We start from the raw sequence: 15,572 nt of genomic DNA, 5'->3' as shown, positions 1-15,572 counted from the left end.
GTCACCAACCAGTAGATCTTGGAGCCTTCAGTTGCTTCCCCCCTCCTCCTGGCATGCTGTTCCTGCCCTGTGCTTGGGAGCTGCCTGCTTGCTGTGCAAAGCATGGGAGGGGTTGCTGATGTCAGTGTCCCTCCTCCACCCACTCCTGTACCCTGTCTCCACACAGAAGGGGATGGAGGGAGCTTGGCAATGCAAATCTGTCACTTCACAAACACTGTCCTTTCCCACTCCTCTCCTGATCCAACATGTACTTCAGATGGGGGGTTGTTACTACTTTTACTGCTTCAAAATGGGTTAGTTTTGGTTTTTGACTTGGTCTGTGCATTTCATAACTTTCATTTCTCTTTTATGCTTAAATGCCATGCCATATCTCCATGTCCACTCAAGAACTCACCCACACCTCTGGTGAGTCCCTTGGGCTGTGTTGACTGTCTGGTCACTCCCTAGATGGGTGGGGGACTTGAGCTGCTGAGGGGGAATGGGATTTTAACCCCCCCCCCCCGTGCTCCCCAGGCAAATGCCATATCCCTTAACCCACTCAAGAAACTCAGCCTGTGTCCCTTATCCTGCCTTCCTAATGCCAGAGCCAGCTCTGTCCCTAGAGCAATTGGTGGTGGCTGCCAGGCTGGGTGGAGGGGGACCAGGACTTGAGTCCACCACCCTGTGCTCCAGATGCTGATGCCCTATTCCCTAGGCCACTCCAGAATACACCCCACCTCCTTTATTCCTGCTTTCCTAATGCAGGAGCCAGCTTTATCTCTGGGGTAGCCTGTATTGGCTTCTCTCAGAGTGGGTGGCAGGAGGGGACTTGAGCCCTCAACTCTGTGCTCCCCAGGCAATTCCCTATGCCACTCCAGAACCCACCCCACCACCCTCCCTTCAAGGTGTCCCCTTCCACACTTTGAACCCCTTGGCCCACGAAAGTCTGCAGCCGAACCCCCTACCCCAGCCTGGTGAAAGTGAATGAGATTTGGGGAGCAGGGAGTGAGCAGAGCCTCCTGACTGGAAGCACAGCTCATTCAATGAACCCGCCTCCCTCCCCTCGTTACTGGTCTAAGGTGTTTAGCTTCCCCCTTATCAGCCCGCCAGCTGCAAGGAACAGAGTTCACCCCCCACCCCCTAGTTTGCAGGCCTCCGCTTCCGGTGCTCCCTCAGGACCAAACTCCCCGCGTATGGCACCCCTGACCGGGAGAGGGGCTCGGAATCAGGGCTCCAGCTCCGCGCTCTCCTTCCCCGCCCGAGGGCTCGACTCAGTGCTCAGGGGCTGTTCGCCGCGCGCCTCCCGAGAGGTGGTGACTCGGCTGTGACAGGCTGAGCGAGCTCTCAGGTTCTCCCTTCAGCTAATCCTGCCCCGCCCCCAGTTCCGCGGACCGGAAGTATTCCGGTTGCTATTGGATACCTGGTGGCAGGGCCAAATGAAGAGTGGCGGGCAGCGCTCCCAGCCAATGACAGCATGAGAGGCCTGCGCGCGGCTTCTCTCCGACTGGCAGAGCAGGTCTCGCGAGATCCGTGAGAGCTCCTTGCACCTTCCGAAGTTCCCATAACTCCCTGCACTTGCCCGGCCTCTTCCTTTTTCCGCCATCTTGCTGCACCGGTGAGTTGTGGGCCTCGCTAGGCCCTTGGTGCCATCCGCCGTGAACTGTCCCCATCCTGGCCCCGTGGGCCTCTTCGCCCGCCGTCCCGCCATCTCCGAACTCCGCCCGGCCAGCCCGGCCCGTTTGGCGCTGCCTGAGGCCGCCGTGGCCGCTGGCGGAGCCCTCCGAATGGGGGGGGGGGTGGCGCTTTCCTAGCCTGGGACCCGCTCGCTGCAGAGAACTGGGGAGGAAGGGGCGGGCTTGGCGGCAGGCTCGTGGGACTCGGGCCGGGGGAGAATAAAAGTGGGCGCTGGGGACAGGGCTGTGCGACGGTAGCCGGGCACTGGGAGACGCGGAGGCAGGGGACGTGCAGACATAGGCTTGGCCCTGGAAGGGGAGTTAGTTTCTGCCGTGGGAGGGCGCAGCCTGGGCAGGGAACAGTCGGTTTGTCACGGTTCCCGCTGAATACCCCGTAGTTCTGCTAAATTGGTGGGTGCTGATTGTGTTTAGCCTTAACTGCCGCCTGGCACGGTGTGTATAGTCTGTTGCATTAACCTGAACGCTTTTGCTTTTCGGCTAATCGACTACACTATCGCACCCCTATCTCGAATCTCACTATCGAGGGTTGGGAATAATTTGAAAAACATCTCCCCATTCTCCCCCCCCCCAAAAAAAAAAAACAACAACAACCCTGCAAATCCATGGTATAACGGTTATATGATTTCAGTAGTTTCTAAGGACTTGCTTAGTACTCTAGTGCAGTTGCTATAGGTCTAGATCAGTGGTTCTCAAACTGTGGACCACTAGTGGTCTGTGGCCGCTTTCCAAGTGGTCCGCTGTTTAAACTCAGCTTGCTCCTTCCCACCACAGTGTGGATCCTGTACTGGTGCTCCAGCCTCACCCTCCCTCCCCTGGGAGGTTGGAGCACTAGCTCTGGTTTCCTACAGGTGGGGGGGAAGGGAAGAGAGAGAGAGAGAGCTCTGAGTTATCCAGCTCACCGGGAAGAAGTCCTCCCCCTGCTGGGGGAACAGCAGCATATGGGTGTGCTACTTGGAGGCTTACCCTACTGCTTCCATTGGCTGGAATTTGGCTAATGGGAGCAGCGGGAGGCCATGCCTGGGAGCAGCACAAGGGGTAAAGGCAAGTTAGTGCCCCTGCATCCTCCTGCCAAGATCCCTCACCCCCAGCCAGCTCTTGTACCCTCCCACCGACTAGACACCCTAGCCCCCAGATAGGTCTGCAGGCCAAAAAAGTTTGAGAACCACTGTCTAGAGCCTTGTGAGCCATTTTTAGCCCACGTTAGCTAGTAGGTCCAAAAATAACTAAGACTTTAATTTTTAGGGTGACTGATTTTAGAAAACACAGCTAGTCTCTGGAAATTAGGTCTTTCTCATACTGAACACCTGAAATCACTTGCCACTAGGAAAAACTCTGACCAGAATGTCTTGCAGCATCTGTAAATATGCTTTAAATCTAGGCTTAAAGTCTTTAAACCATACTTTATTGTAAAACATAGCATAAATCTTACACTATGGGTGCGTCTAGATTGGCAATATTTTGCACAAAAGCAGTTGCTTTTGTGCAAAAACTTGCCAGGTGGAAAAAGCCCTCTTGCGCAAGAATACTTGCGCAAGAGGGCCAGTGTAGACAGGGAAGAACTGTTTTGCGCAAAAAAGTCCCGATGGCTAAAATAGCGATCGGAGCTTTCTTGCGCAAAATCATGTCTAGACTGGCCACGGATGCTTTTACGCAAGATCATCCATGCCAATCTAGATGCACTTTTGCGGAAATACTTTTAACGGAAAAACTTCCGTTAAAAGTATTTCTGTAAAATCATGCCAGTCTAGACGCAGCTTACGTGTTTTAAATTTTTTGTACCATATAATGTAGAATATTATGGTGGGTTTGAATTGTGGAGAACGTATTCAGTTAACCTTGTTATTTGCATACAGCAATGTGAAGCTTTTCCCTAAAAGCATTGCTCCTTAAATGTGACGCTAAGAACGTGGCATATGTGACTTATTTTGTTCCATACACAGGCATCATGGTGCGCATGAATGTTCTGGCTGATGCCCTTAAAAGTATCAACAATGCAGAGAAACGTGGAAAACGCCAAGTTCTCATTAGACCGTGCTCTAAAGTAATCGTCCGGTTTTTAACTGTGATGATGAAGCATGGTAAGTCATCACAAAGTGAAATGCATGTCTAATTGTTTCTATGCAAGGTAAGAGGTACTAAAAATACTAAAAACTTTGAATAGGGCCTATAGAAAAGGGATATTGTATCACTTGCAGTGTCTCTCACTGAAGTTTGAAAAAACAAATTTTTGGTGGGTTAAGTGCAAATATCTGTTGTCTTTTGGTGGGTATAGAATTGGAAAAACTTGGGTATGCTGCCAAAATGAAACCAACTTTGTTTTTTGGAAGCTATCCACAATGGGCAGTGTTGGGGTCTGAGTGATTCCTTAGATAACACATGCATTTTCTTTCCGGGTGAACTTTAATTTGGTTTAGTCTGACTCTGAGAGAAAGTGAACTGCTTGGCTACTCTGCTCTTTGAAAACTAATCAACTTGTTAAACTTCAAAATTGAAAAGAATACTTGGAGAGATGCAGGACAAACATAAAATTATTGCTACTTTGAATGTTGCTGTATTTGAGACCATTGTGCATTATACATTCTATAAAGAATAATTTCTGTGTATTCAGTAATAGCTGAAAGGTGAAGACTTGACAAAGCTGCGTGAATTTTAATACTTGGTTTTTTTACTTATCTAATAGGTGTCCAAAAAATTGGTGCCAGTTTAGTAAAACTGGTATATGAATTTTAAGATAAACCAATTGCTCGTAGACAATGCTGAAATTTTAGGGGTTTTATATGTCTGAATTTGAAACAGTGCACTAATTTGGATACTAAAGTTTCCTTTTGATTTAATCATTCGCAGGTTACATTGGTGAATTTGAGATCATTGATGATCACAGAGCTGGGAAAATTGTTGTTAATCTCACAGGCAGACTGAACAAGGTAGGGTTTTATTTAGTGCTGTATTTTTCTAGAAAGCTGTTTAATTCTGAGAAATAAACATTTCATATTCATTTATATTAATCTTTGAAGGCTTTCTGTGAATGGGTTGTTGTGTAATGATAGTCTTAAGTAGAAGCTTTGTTGAGTCCTAATCATTGTGCTGAATAGAAATATGCTTGAGCAACCATAACAAAGTAAATGTCTCTTTTGTGGGAAGAGACTGGGAATGCTTTTGTCTGAAAAGTCAGTTGTGAAATAATCAGCAAGAAATTTAATGTCAACATTTTAGACACATGTGTTTGAAACTAGGAATGTTAAATTTTGGTTAATCAACTAATTGAATAGTCTGTGGAATTCCCCCTGCCCCCCTTCCCTCGCCCTCTCTCCTTCCCGGTGCCATCTCCATTGTAGGGTTGACAGGAAAGAGCCTCCACCTATGTTTGGCCAAACAGTGGCTCCATGCCAGGTCCAGCACAGAGAGGCACCTGCATCAAACATACACCCTGGTCACAGTGGCTCCATGGGGAAATTGCTGGGGAGTGTAGCTTGTCCAGTGGCAGGGGAGGGATTTGGTGCCCAACCTCCAGTGCTACCGGCTTTGTGGTGAAGCCCACCCTCCTGGCTGTGATGACCCCCCTTTTTTGAGGCTGGTGGGGAGGGGTACCTCCTCCCTCAATTGCTGTGCCATGTCCTGCGGCCTGTGCCGGGAGACCTCTTCTCTCCATGCTGCTCAAGCTTGGTTGTATGGTCTGTGGGAAGAAGTGCGTGAACACACACCAGGCTGCAGTGGCTCCGTAACTGATCTATTGTGGACCTGTGCTCCCATGTCCACAGGAATCTCTGCCACTAGTAGCTGCAGGAGGCGATGCCTATAGATGGGCCTGGAACTTGTGAAAGCCACCTGTTCTCTCCGCTGCTCCCAGATGGGTGCTGCCCCAGTCCAGCGTACGCACCTCAAATCCTTTTCCAACCCTGAGCTCCATTCACCATCCTAACTCTCCTAGATCCCCACACTTCAAATCCCAGCCTCCTGCTCTGAGCCAACTCCCACACTCCAAACCCCTTGGCTCCAGCCTGGAGCCCTGTACAACACAACACCTCAGCCCCACCCCAGAGCCCTCACCTCCAGCCAGACCCCTCATCTTCCCAAACCCTAAGTCCCCTCTCACACCGCGCACTATCAATGTCAGCGGTTAACCGGTGGCCCATCTGGGCTGGAGCAGTCCCTTACCTGCATCAGTGTGGGACCAGCCATGGGATCCCTTTCAGCAATTAACCAGTTTAAATTAAACATTAAGTGATTAACTAATTAAATGGTGTTTTACATCCTTACTTTAAAAAATTAGAGGTAACCGTGCTTGTGACACACACACCCCTTGTTGCACAAGCACCAGATTATGCAGAGGCAACGGTGCAGACGGTAAGGGGGGCAGGCAGGAGACAACACATGCAAGGGAGCCAGTTTTTAAGCTGACTTTCTTCATGTGCCTGCTTCACTGAACCGCCTAGGCCTCTCCTTCTCCCTCACTGCTGCTTCTATCATAGGCAATAGAATGTGTGGGGAGAAGGGGTGGCTGCTCCGTGGGATGCCAGGAGATAGGGACTTCTGCTGCCCAGTGCTGCTGCCTCTGTATCAGGCAGCAGTGTAGAGTGGTAGGGGGCTCCCTGGGAGTGGGGCCAAGAGTGCACTGGCTGCGGATTCTGCCACTGGGGACTATCGAATAATCATGTAATTGCTAAAATTTGATGCAGTTACACAATTACTAGATTAATCGATAGCTAACATCCCTACCTCTGTTTAGTCCATCTGACGGCCTGAGTGTATGCATTGTGGATGAAATATATGCAGTAAAGGAGCGTCATTGATTTGGAGAGAGACATAGCACTGAATTCCTTTAAATGCTGTAACTTGTGTAGAGAAACAAGGTAGGTGAGGTATTATCTTTTGGATTAATTTTTGTTGGTGAGAGGCAAGTTTTCAAGTCATGCACAGCTCTTTAGGTCTGGGAATGGTATTCACAGTGGAACAGGTTGTAAGGTGCCATTCAAAGTAGAATGGCTCTTTTATACTTGCAATCATAGGAAGAAGAGGGGAGTGTGTAGTAATGGATTACAGATAGGGATGTTAAAGCAGGTAACCATGTAACCACTGAAAATCTCAACTGTTGGTACGGACCGGGAGCACAGGGCAGCAGTGAGCTCCCTGGGAGCCCATGTATAACAGTTAAAGGTAACAGATAAACCCAGATTTATTGGTTAACTGTTTAAACAGTTATACTCTTACATACCTAGTTACAGAGTTCCCTGTAAGCTGAGCACTTGGATGGCCACCCAGGAGAGATTGAAATGCCTTCCAGTTGATAAGCAGAGCATCCACAGCCAGCAGCATGTGTTCCTATTGGTGGTGCACTTTCACACATGGCTTTATGCACATCAAATTAATTCCGCACATGGATGGAAATAATTAGAGGAACATTGGTTGCAGATTATTGTAATAAGCTATAAATCCAGTTTCTTTCCCATACATGAAGAAATTCGTGTATTTTGAAAGTCTCTCTCTCTCTCACCAACCGAAGTTGATCCAATAAAAGATATTACTTCACCCCTTTGTCTCTCATATCCTTGGACCAAAAGGGCTACAAATACACTGCATGCGGCAGTGGAAGAAACATGTAGTAATCTGCTATATCAAACTTCTTCAGCTTCTTTTGGGGGTTTTGTTTTACAGTGTGGTGTGATCAGTCCCAGATTTGACGTTCAGTTGAAGGACCTGGAAAAGTGGCAGAACAACCTTTTGCCTTCACGTCAGTTTGGGTAAGTTCCGGATATGCAGTTTAATTGTTGAAATTCACAGTGAGAACTGCAATGAACTGTCTGAAGTGAAGCTAGTTGGGGAGGGGAATCCAACCTTTGCTAGTTTCACTTGAGATTATCCTTTGTCGTGAAGGTATGTGTTCTGATCACTTTTTTCAGAAAGAATACTTAAAATTCAGTGTGTAGATAAGATTTTTTTTTTTACCTACTGCTAAAAGTTAGCATCAAGACGCATACTCTTTCTTCAATTTGTGCATGTGACAAGACTGATCAATTTCATCTACCTAGTAAATAATTCTTTCTGAATGTTGGTCTTAAATTCAGGAGAGACTTAATTTGTATTTTAGAACTTTATTTTTTAACAGGTGTAGTATCAGAAATGATTGAACTCTTTTTAAAATTATCTAGATATTAAATTAATGACTTTAACAAGAGCCTTGGTTGTTACTCTAGATTCAGGGGTGGACAATGATTTCTGATGGGGGCACTCAAAAAACTTGCTAAGTGGTCAAGGGCTGCACTTTTTCATGATATTAATGGAGGAGGTGCAGGGTCTGGGATGGAGTTTGGGTTCAGAAGGGGTTTGAGAGTAAGGGATGGGGGTGCAGGAGGGAGTACAGAATCTGGGAGAGGGTATGGGTATGGGTGCAGGACAGTATTCTGACCTGGAGGAGTAGGTGGTGGATGGGTGCAGGGCCTCAGGTTATGACCTGAGATGGAGGTGCAGGGGTTTGGGTTGTAATCAGGGCAGAGAATTAGGGTGCAGGGTCCGGGAGGGGGTATGAGTGCAGGGGCAGGGATGCAGAGAGTTTGGGTTAAAAGGGGCAGGAGAGCAGAGGGTTGTGGGGGAAGGAAAGTCTGGAATTCCAGGTGTAGGGTCTGTCCAGGAGGTATTTACCTAGATTGCTCCTAGTCAGGAGCCCAATTGGACCTTCAGGCAGGCTCCCTGTCTGCCATGCCCCAGTATGCTGCTCAGTGTCTGGCTGCAGGAGCTGTGTGATTTCTGAGCACCATGAGCCTCTGGGGAAGGAGTGGGTATTGTGCGCTGCCTGTGCTGCAAGCACAGTCCAGGCAGCTACCATTGATTAAACGTTGGTCTATTTTGTGAATTAAATAGAATGAGGGTAATCGACAGTCAACTTCTGTGCATAAAGCATGCAAATTACCGTAGATAGGCCTTAGGAAATGATTGAAGTTCTCAGTTGTCTGAAGCTTAATAATAATATTGAAGTGTTAATATCAGCGTGATCAACTTTAGGAATACTACCATGTGAACTTTTCAGGCTCTGCTAGTAATCTTTGGCATAATGCCAATTACACTCTTTCGCTATGAGCAGTTAATTGACATGAGGTTGAAAATGATGACATGGGCCAGCCATAATTGGGGCTTATGACACTGCTACTACTGGTTCAATTGTACAGTGCTAAGAGGAATTCCAAATGAAAATTCCTAGTCTAGATAAGGTATGTGAGGAAGTCTGCTCTAAAGAGCGTGTCATATTTGGTTATTGAAACTACTTTTTCCTTAATAGGTACATAGTGCTGACAACTTCCGCTGGTATCATGGACCATGAGGAAGCAAGGCGAAAACATACAGGAGGCAAAATCCTGGGATTCTTTTTCTAAAACTTGTGAAAAACAGGCATACTAATAAATTGTTCAAACGGACTCTTGTTTGCATTTGATGTTAATGATTTCCTGTGATTCACTGCAATATGTAATAACACTTAAGATCTAATGGTATATTCCATGAAAAACATGGAACATGGCATCTCCTCCACTCTGATTACAATTTTCTAATTCTGCCAACCTGTTAATTCCAGTTCAAGAAGAAACAAGGTTTAAGTAGTAACTCCAAAATGGCCGTCAAAATCTGTGTAAGATCTGAAATGTTAAGCTGCATATTATAGCAAAGACTGAGGCACCCCTTACATAAAAGTATTAATATCTACAGCCTAGGGCAGCGATCCTCAAACTTTTTGGGCTCCAGAGCCCTTTACATGCATAACAATTTATGCGGAGCCCCAGCGTTGTATGTGTTGTACCTATTGATGTTTCTAGTTTGTCAACCTCATGGAGCCCCTGGAGATGTCTCGCGGAGCCCTGGGGCTCCACAGAGCACAGTTTGAGAAACACTGGGCTATATGGTTACAGTGGAGTCTTTACCTGGAGGTTAGGTAACGAAAGATGGTGCTATGAAGACAGTGCCAAAGGAAGAGCAAAGTAGCATGTGTGTTTTGAAATCTAAATCCGTATCTTACAACAATTTCTCCTAGTCTGGCAAGTAAGTACAGTGGAAAACTGATCAGCTTGTTCCTCGGCTTTCCAGGTAATCCTTTTGTTAAAGCTTGTATTCTTCTGCAAATAAATAGAGTATTCACAAGATTACAGTGCTGAGCAGTGAAAAGCTAGTGGATTTTTTTTAATGCTGCAACTGATGTATAGTGACTGATGTTCAACAGTGACTGATTTCAGACAAGTGATAGAGATGTAGCCGTGTTAGTCTGGTGTAGCTGAAACAAAATACAGGACTATGTAGCACTTTAAAGACTAACAAGATGGTTTATTAGATGATGAGCTTTCGTGGGCCAGACCCACTTCCTCAGATCAAATGGAAGAAAATAGTCACAACCATATATACCAAAGGATACAATTTAAAAAAAAAAATGAACACACATGAAAAGGACAAATCACATTACAGAACAGAAGGGGGATGTAGGGGGGGGAAGGAAGGTGAATGCCAGTGAGTTAATGATATTAGAGGTGGGGAAGGGGAAATGTCTGTGAGTTAATAGTATTAGAGGTGATAATTGGGGAAGCTGATTTCAGACAGTATCGGAGAAAGTGAAATATGCTTCCTTGTTGATTGCAAAGCCTTCAGCATCTGTCCAGTGACTTGCCATCTTGTTCATGTTCTGTGGTGTCCAGAACCATTTATAATTTTAGGTTATGCCTACACTTAGCTGCTGTAACATTTCATGGTCAATATTTCTTAGGCTGACAGAAGTTTTTTCATTGATGTAGGTAATCCACTTTCCCAAGAGGCAAAGGAAGGGACAGGACTTGGGGCAAGGGAAGAATTCTTCCTTTCAACCTATTCCTGACTACATTGGGACTAAGGTTAACTTACCAGTGCCACTCAGGAGTGGGATTTTTCACACCCCTGCCTGGTACAGTTAAATGAACCTAATTTTGTAGTGTAGACCAGGTCTTGTACTAAAACTTGAATAGTCTTGTTGGAATAGAACAAAGATCTTTACATTTTCAATAATTGCCTGGTTTTCCTTAGTGTAATCAAGCATGCATCTTGCAGATTTCCTTTATCTTTGTGTCCTGGGCGTCTGCACTGCAAAATCTTAAACTGAGCCTAAAATGAAAAGCTAAGTTTATTCATAGAGCTTGAGTTGAATAATTCAAGTGTAGCAGTAATGGATAAATTCAGTGATGCTGGTGTTAAAATGTTTCCTGAAAGGAATATATGTCTTCCAATTTTCTCTAAGAACAAGTTCTCAAATTATTATTTTTTTAGTGTGGGGATACCGGTTTGTGCTATTTAGTGGTAATGAATGCAGTTTGCATTCTGAGCTCAATCTAACAGTTTAATGCTCTCAAAGCTCTTGGGATCATCTTAAGATAGAGCATTGTTTTCTTTAATTCCTTGCTTTGGGTTGTTATCCTCCAGATAATTGAAATGTAGATTCACAGTAAAATCTTGGTAATGGGTGTTCCCTTGCATGAGGTTCATTGTGGTTTTTAAGCTCACTAGTTTATTTGTGGCTTATGGAGACCAAGACAAAAATCAGTCATTGGCATGTGTATAGCTTTGAAAAACAATGAATAGTCTAGCAGCACCTTAAAGACTAACACAATATGTAGATGGTATCATGAGCTTTCGTGGGCACAACCCACTTCTTCAGATGAATGGAGTTACTAAAGGTCCAGTTGCAAAATAAATGGGATGATGAGGGAAGAAGGAAGGCAAAATGGGGGAGGGGAGAGGAAGTCAATTAGAGTGTTCCTGTTCCATGCAGCTGATGGAGAAGGTGCAAATTGTTCGTAAGTACCCATTGTTTGGTTTGGTTTCTTAAGTCATTAGGCTGGGGAAGGTAGTGTGCTAGTCAGGTAATGTCTTTATTCATACCTTTGTGATGAGTCTCAAACCTGTAAATGAAGTTAAGTTCCAATGCTCCCCCGTGTATTTGGCTTGTGGAATTGGGTGGCTTTGAGGTCCATTAATGAGTGCGTAGGCAGGTTAAAGTGTTCTCTAACAGGTTTCTGTGTGTTGTATTTTTGGATATCTGATTTGTGTCCTTCAATTCTTTCCTGTACAGATTGTCCAGTTTGGCCAGTATACATGGCAGAGGAGCATTGCTGGCATTTGATGGCATAGATCACATTAGTGGACATGCAGTTAAATGAGCCGCTGATGTGATTGGGTCCAGTGACAAAATCGCTTGTGTAGATGTGTCAACAGAGTTTACACTGGGGCTGATTGCAGGGGTGGGTTCCTGGATGATTGTTGAAGGTGTGCTCTGTGGTTACTGGAAGGAATTTGTTTGAGGTTACGGTGTTGTGTGTAAGCGAGGATTGAGCTGTCCCCCAAGGCCTCTGAGAGTCAGGGGTCACTTTCCAGAATAGGTTGTAGATTGTTGATAATGCATTGGAGGGGTTTAAGTTGTGGGCTGTAGGTGATGACAAGTGGTATTCTGTTTTATTTCTTGGCCTGTTTTGGAGTTGTTCGTGTCTGGGTACTCTTTTGGCTCTGTTGATCTACGGGTGGTATTTCAGCTTTAAGAATGCTCTATATTGTATCTTAGGGCTTGGCTGTAAACAATAGATTGAGAAATGCGTCTAGGATGAAAATTAGAGGCATGAAGGTAAGTGTAGCCGTTGGTAGGTTTCCAGTATAATCTGGTGGAAATGTGTCAATCATATAATTGTACTGTAGTGTCAAGGAAGTAGATCTGGTGTGGACTGGTCCAGGCTGAGGTTGATGGTGGAGTGGAAGTTGTTGCAATCCCTGTGGAAATTCTTCAAGGGTCTCTCCCGTGGGGTCCACATGCATCAATGTAGCATAAGCAGAATGCAAGAACTGAGGAAACATTGTTCATCAGCCTTAAATATGTTGGCATATTGTGGGGCCATGCGGGTGCCCATGGCTATGCCACTTACTTGAAGATACATATTGTCTCTGAATCAGAAATAGTTGTGGGTGATGGAGAAAATCATAGAGTTCAGTAATCACGTGTTCAGTGCTGTCATCAGGGATGGTGTTCCTGACAGCCTGTAATCCGTCTTCGTGTGGAATGTTGGTGTATAGGGCTTCTATGTCCATGATGGCCAGGATGGTGTTAAAGATTACTGATGTTCTGTAATTTCCTCAGGAAGTTGGTGGTGTCTCAAACATAGTAAGTTGTGCTGGCAGCATAGGGTCTGAGGAGAGAGTCGTCAAAGCCTCTTGTAAATGTGCTAATGCTTGAGATGATGGGTTGTCAGGGATTCCTGGTTTATGTATCTGAGTACACTGTTTATTTCACGATTCAGACTTATTGACACCAGGCCTAGAGCACCTGTTCTTTTGCACTAATAATCCCTGCACCAGATGCAAAGGAAGGGCATATATGTAAGTGGTTGGCACCAGGAGCACCATCCCAGAATAGCTTTTACTAAGTTGATTTTAGAGTGTGTGTTTCCAGATTTGCCTATTGTGGACTCCATTCCGATATGGGCTTCCTTCCCATTCATGATCAAATAAAATCCAGGTTGCAATTACAGCTGCTTTAATGTGATAAAATTAAGGGAGAGCATCCCCATATGATCAGTCAGTCTTCCAGAGATGGAAAACTTTAAAGCAGGCATGTAGTGTTTGAAGTTACCATGTACACAAGCACTGGACGGATTCTAAAAGAAGAAAAAAAACAACAAATGGTCTGGTAGCACTTTATAGACTAACAAAACATGTAGATGGTATCATGAGCTTTCGTGGGCACAGCCCACTTCTTCAGATGACTGGAGTTGTACACATCCTAAACTCATAACTCCAGTCATCTGAAGAAGTGGGCTGTGCCCACGAAAGCTCATGATACCATCTGCATGTTTTGTTAGTCTATAAAGTGCTACCAGACCATTTGTTAGTTTGTTACAGAAGAAATACAATTCGGCTACCCCCTGAAGCTTCTAAGGAAGAGGCAGCCTTGGTTGAATTTTTAAAAAAAGAACTTTTGCACTAAGAGTGAAGAGCCTGCAAAAACAACGGTAGAAGGAGTTTTCTGTAGAAGCTATTTGTTTGAATATTTGTCTCTTATTAGCTGATACAGGATTATAACATCAAAGCAGTGTCTGATGCATCTGTATTCACAAATTGAAATGTCGCAATACAACACAAAACAGCTAAAATGAGTTAAAACAAAGAATCTTGAATGCTGTAAAACACTAAACCTGCTTGCATAGGTAGTTTTGCTTCAGTAAATAGTCCCCATTTAAGTCTGCCTAACATTTCCTCAATCTCTGGCTGTGGTTCTGCTAGCCAGTTGCTGCAGGCTAGAGATCCAATTAATTTTTTCAGCAACTAAGCTGGATTACAGCACCCAGCATAACGCTTTAGTGTAGTGCTGCCTTGGAAGGTTTGTAGAAACTTTCAGTTCTAAAGCAGGCTGTAGAAACTGCGTAGAGATGGGTGCTGACAGTGTGTAGCCATGCTCAGAACATTTTGATATTTTTCCCAACAAGTGAAATCTAATCTTTGCAAATTTTTTTGAAGACTTCCATAGACACTAGCATGCAAGTTGTCTGATTTTGCACATGTGCCCAGTCTCCAGGCTAGCATGAGGTGGGCTTTAGAAAAAAGCTCTATCTTTACTGACTAATTTGAAAGACCATGTGTAGTTGCTATTGATACACTTGTATGCTATCCACTATATTCAATCCACAGGCAATTAATTGAAGGAGTTGGAAGTGTTTCTGGAAGCAGAACCTGCTTGCCTCATTGAATGGTTACTATTTATAAACCACAAATAATAGTTCATCCCATATGTTCAGTGCATTCTGATCTGTAGGTCCCCACAATTTGCAAAGGTGGGTAAGTATCACAAATCCTATTTTACAAAGTGGTATAGTGGTTAAAGAGGTTAAATAACTGATCTAAGAACCCAAAAGTTTGGAGCAGGCAGGAAATGAATGATGATTATCTGCTAGACAAGTGGCTCTCAAGCTTTCCAGGCTACTGTACCCCTTTCAGGAGTCTTCAATTGGCTTGTGTACCCTCAAGTTTCACTTCACTTAAACTACTTGCTTACAAAATCAGACATAAGCAGACAAAAGTGTCACAGCACATTATCATTGTCCTGGCTGGCTTTCTAAATTTTACTGTTTATTGGAATATAAATGTACTTGCATTCCAGTAATATAAACCACTTTAAACATTCTATCTCCATGAAATTCTAGCTTGTACGCTAGTACTTTTCATGTAGCCTGTTCTAAAACTAGGCAGATATCTAGATGAGTTAACCCCTCTAGAAGACCTGTAAACCCCCACAGGTATGTGTACCCCTGGTTGAGAAACAGTGGGCTAGACATCTTACTGTTTTGATCACGTGATATAGAAACTGCATCTCCCCTTTTTGACTGGATATTTTCTCAGTTTATGGTTTTAAAAAAACCAAAATATCCCAGTCTGATTTTGCTGGATGTGAATGGAGCTCCCGCTTTCCTAGTACACCTCTGCAGTCAGAGATTCTACCAGTAGATGGTAGTATATGATTTAATCATCCAAGGCTTTTGAACGGTCATGCTAACTTGAGCTAGAAGTCCCATCTATTCTAGTTGTGCTGACTAATTTCTCGCTCTGGAATCCTGATGGCGGTCCTTCTGTCTTTCGCTAAGGAAAGATCCTGGCTCTTCCCTCACACCAGTGTACCTCACTAAGTGAGGTGAGAATAAAGATTGAAAAAGAAATGTGCTCCACAAGATGCTGGATCAGACTGAAGCCTGATGTAACACCAATGATTTCAATGGTATTACTGCAGGGCTGATTTTTTTTTTCTGATACCTTGTGTTTTAATTGGCTTCTTGCACAAAGTAATCAAAGCAGTTCTATCGAATCGCACACTTTTTCAGGGTCTTAAAATAAATCTACTATCCTTTAGACTGAACAAAGTCAAAT

General features: G+C 44.6%; 1 protein-coding gene across 1 annotated transcript; it reads left to right on the top strand.

The window, feature by feature from the left end:
- The first annotated feature begins 1,439 nt into the window (after positions 1 to 1,439).
- Positions 1,440 to 9,079, top strand: RPS15A (ribosomal protein S15a). Its single transcript, XM_006134172.5, has 5 exons — positions 1,440 to 1,594; positions 3,614 to 3,751; positions 4,518 to 4,597; positions 7,326 to 7,411; positions 8,944 to 9,079. The coding sequence occupies exons 2-5, from the start codon at positions 3,619 to 3,621 to the stop codon at positions 9,035 to 9,037; spliced, it is 393 nt and encodes a 130-aa protein (XP_006134234.3). The 5' UTR covers positions 1,440 to 1,594; positions 3,614 to 3,618; the 3' UTR covers positions 9,038 to 9,079.
- Positions 9,080 to 15,572: the final 6,493 nt, after the last annotated feature.

Source organism: Pelodiscus sinensis, chromosome 15, assembly GCF_052426305.1.
Source record: "Pelodiscus sinensis isolate ZL-2025 chromosome 15, ASM5242630v1, whole genome shotgun sequence".
Classification (NCBI taxonomy): Eukaryota; Metazoa; Chordata; order Testudines; family Trionychidae; genus Pelodiscus; species Pelodiscus sinensis.
This window is presented reverse-complemented; position numbering and strand designations above follow the sequence as displayed.

Bases quoted from the DNA above. Each gene is read 5' to 3' on its own strand.
- RPS15A (XM_006134172.5), top strand. From the start codon at position 3,619: ATGGTGCGCATGAATGTTCTGGCTGATGCCCTTAAAAGTATCAACAAT. The intron at 4,598-7,325 runs GTAGGGTTTTAT...TTTGTTTTACAG, and splicing joins TCACAGGCAGACTGAACAAG to TGTGGTGTGATCAGTCCCAG. The intron at 7,412-8,943 runs GTAAGTTCCGGA...TTTCCTTAATAG, and splicing joins TTGCCTTCACGTCAGTTTGG to GTACATAGTGCTGACAACTT.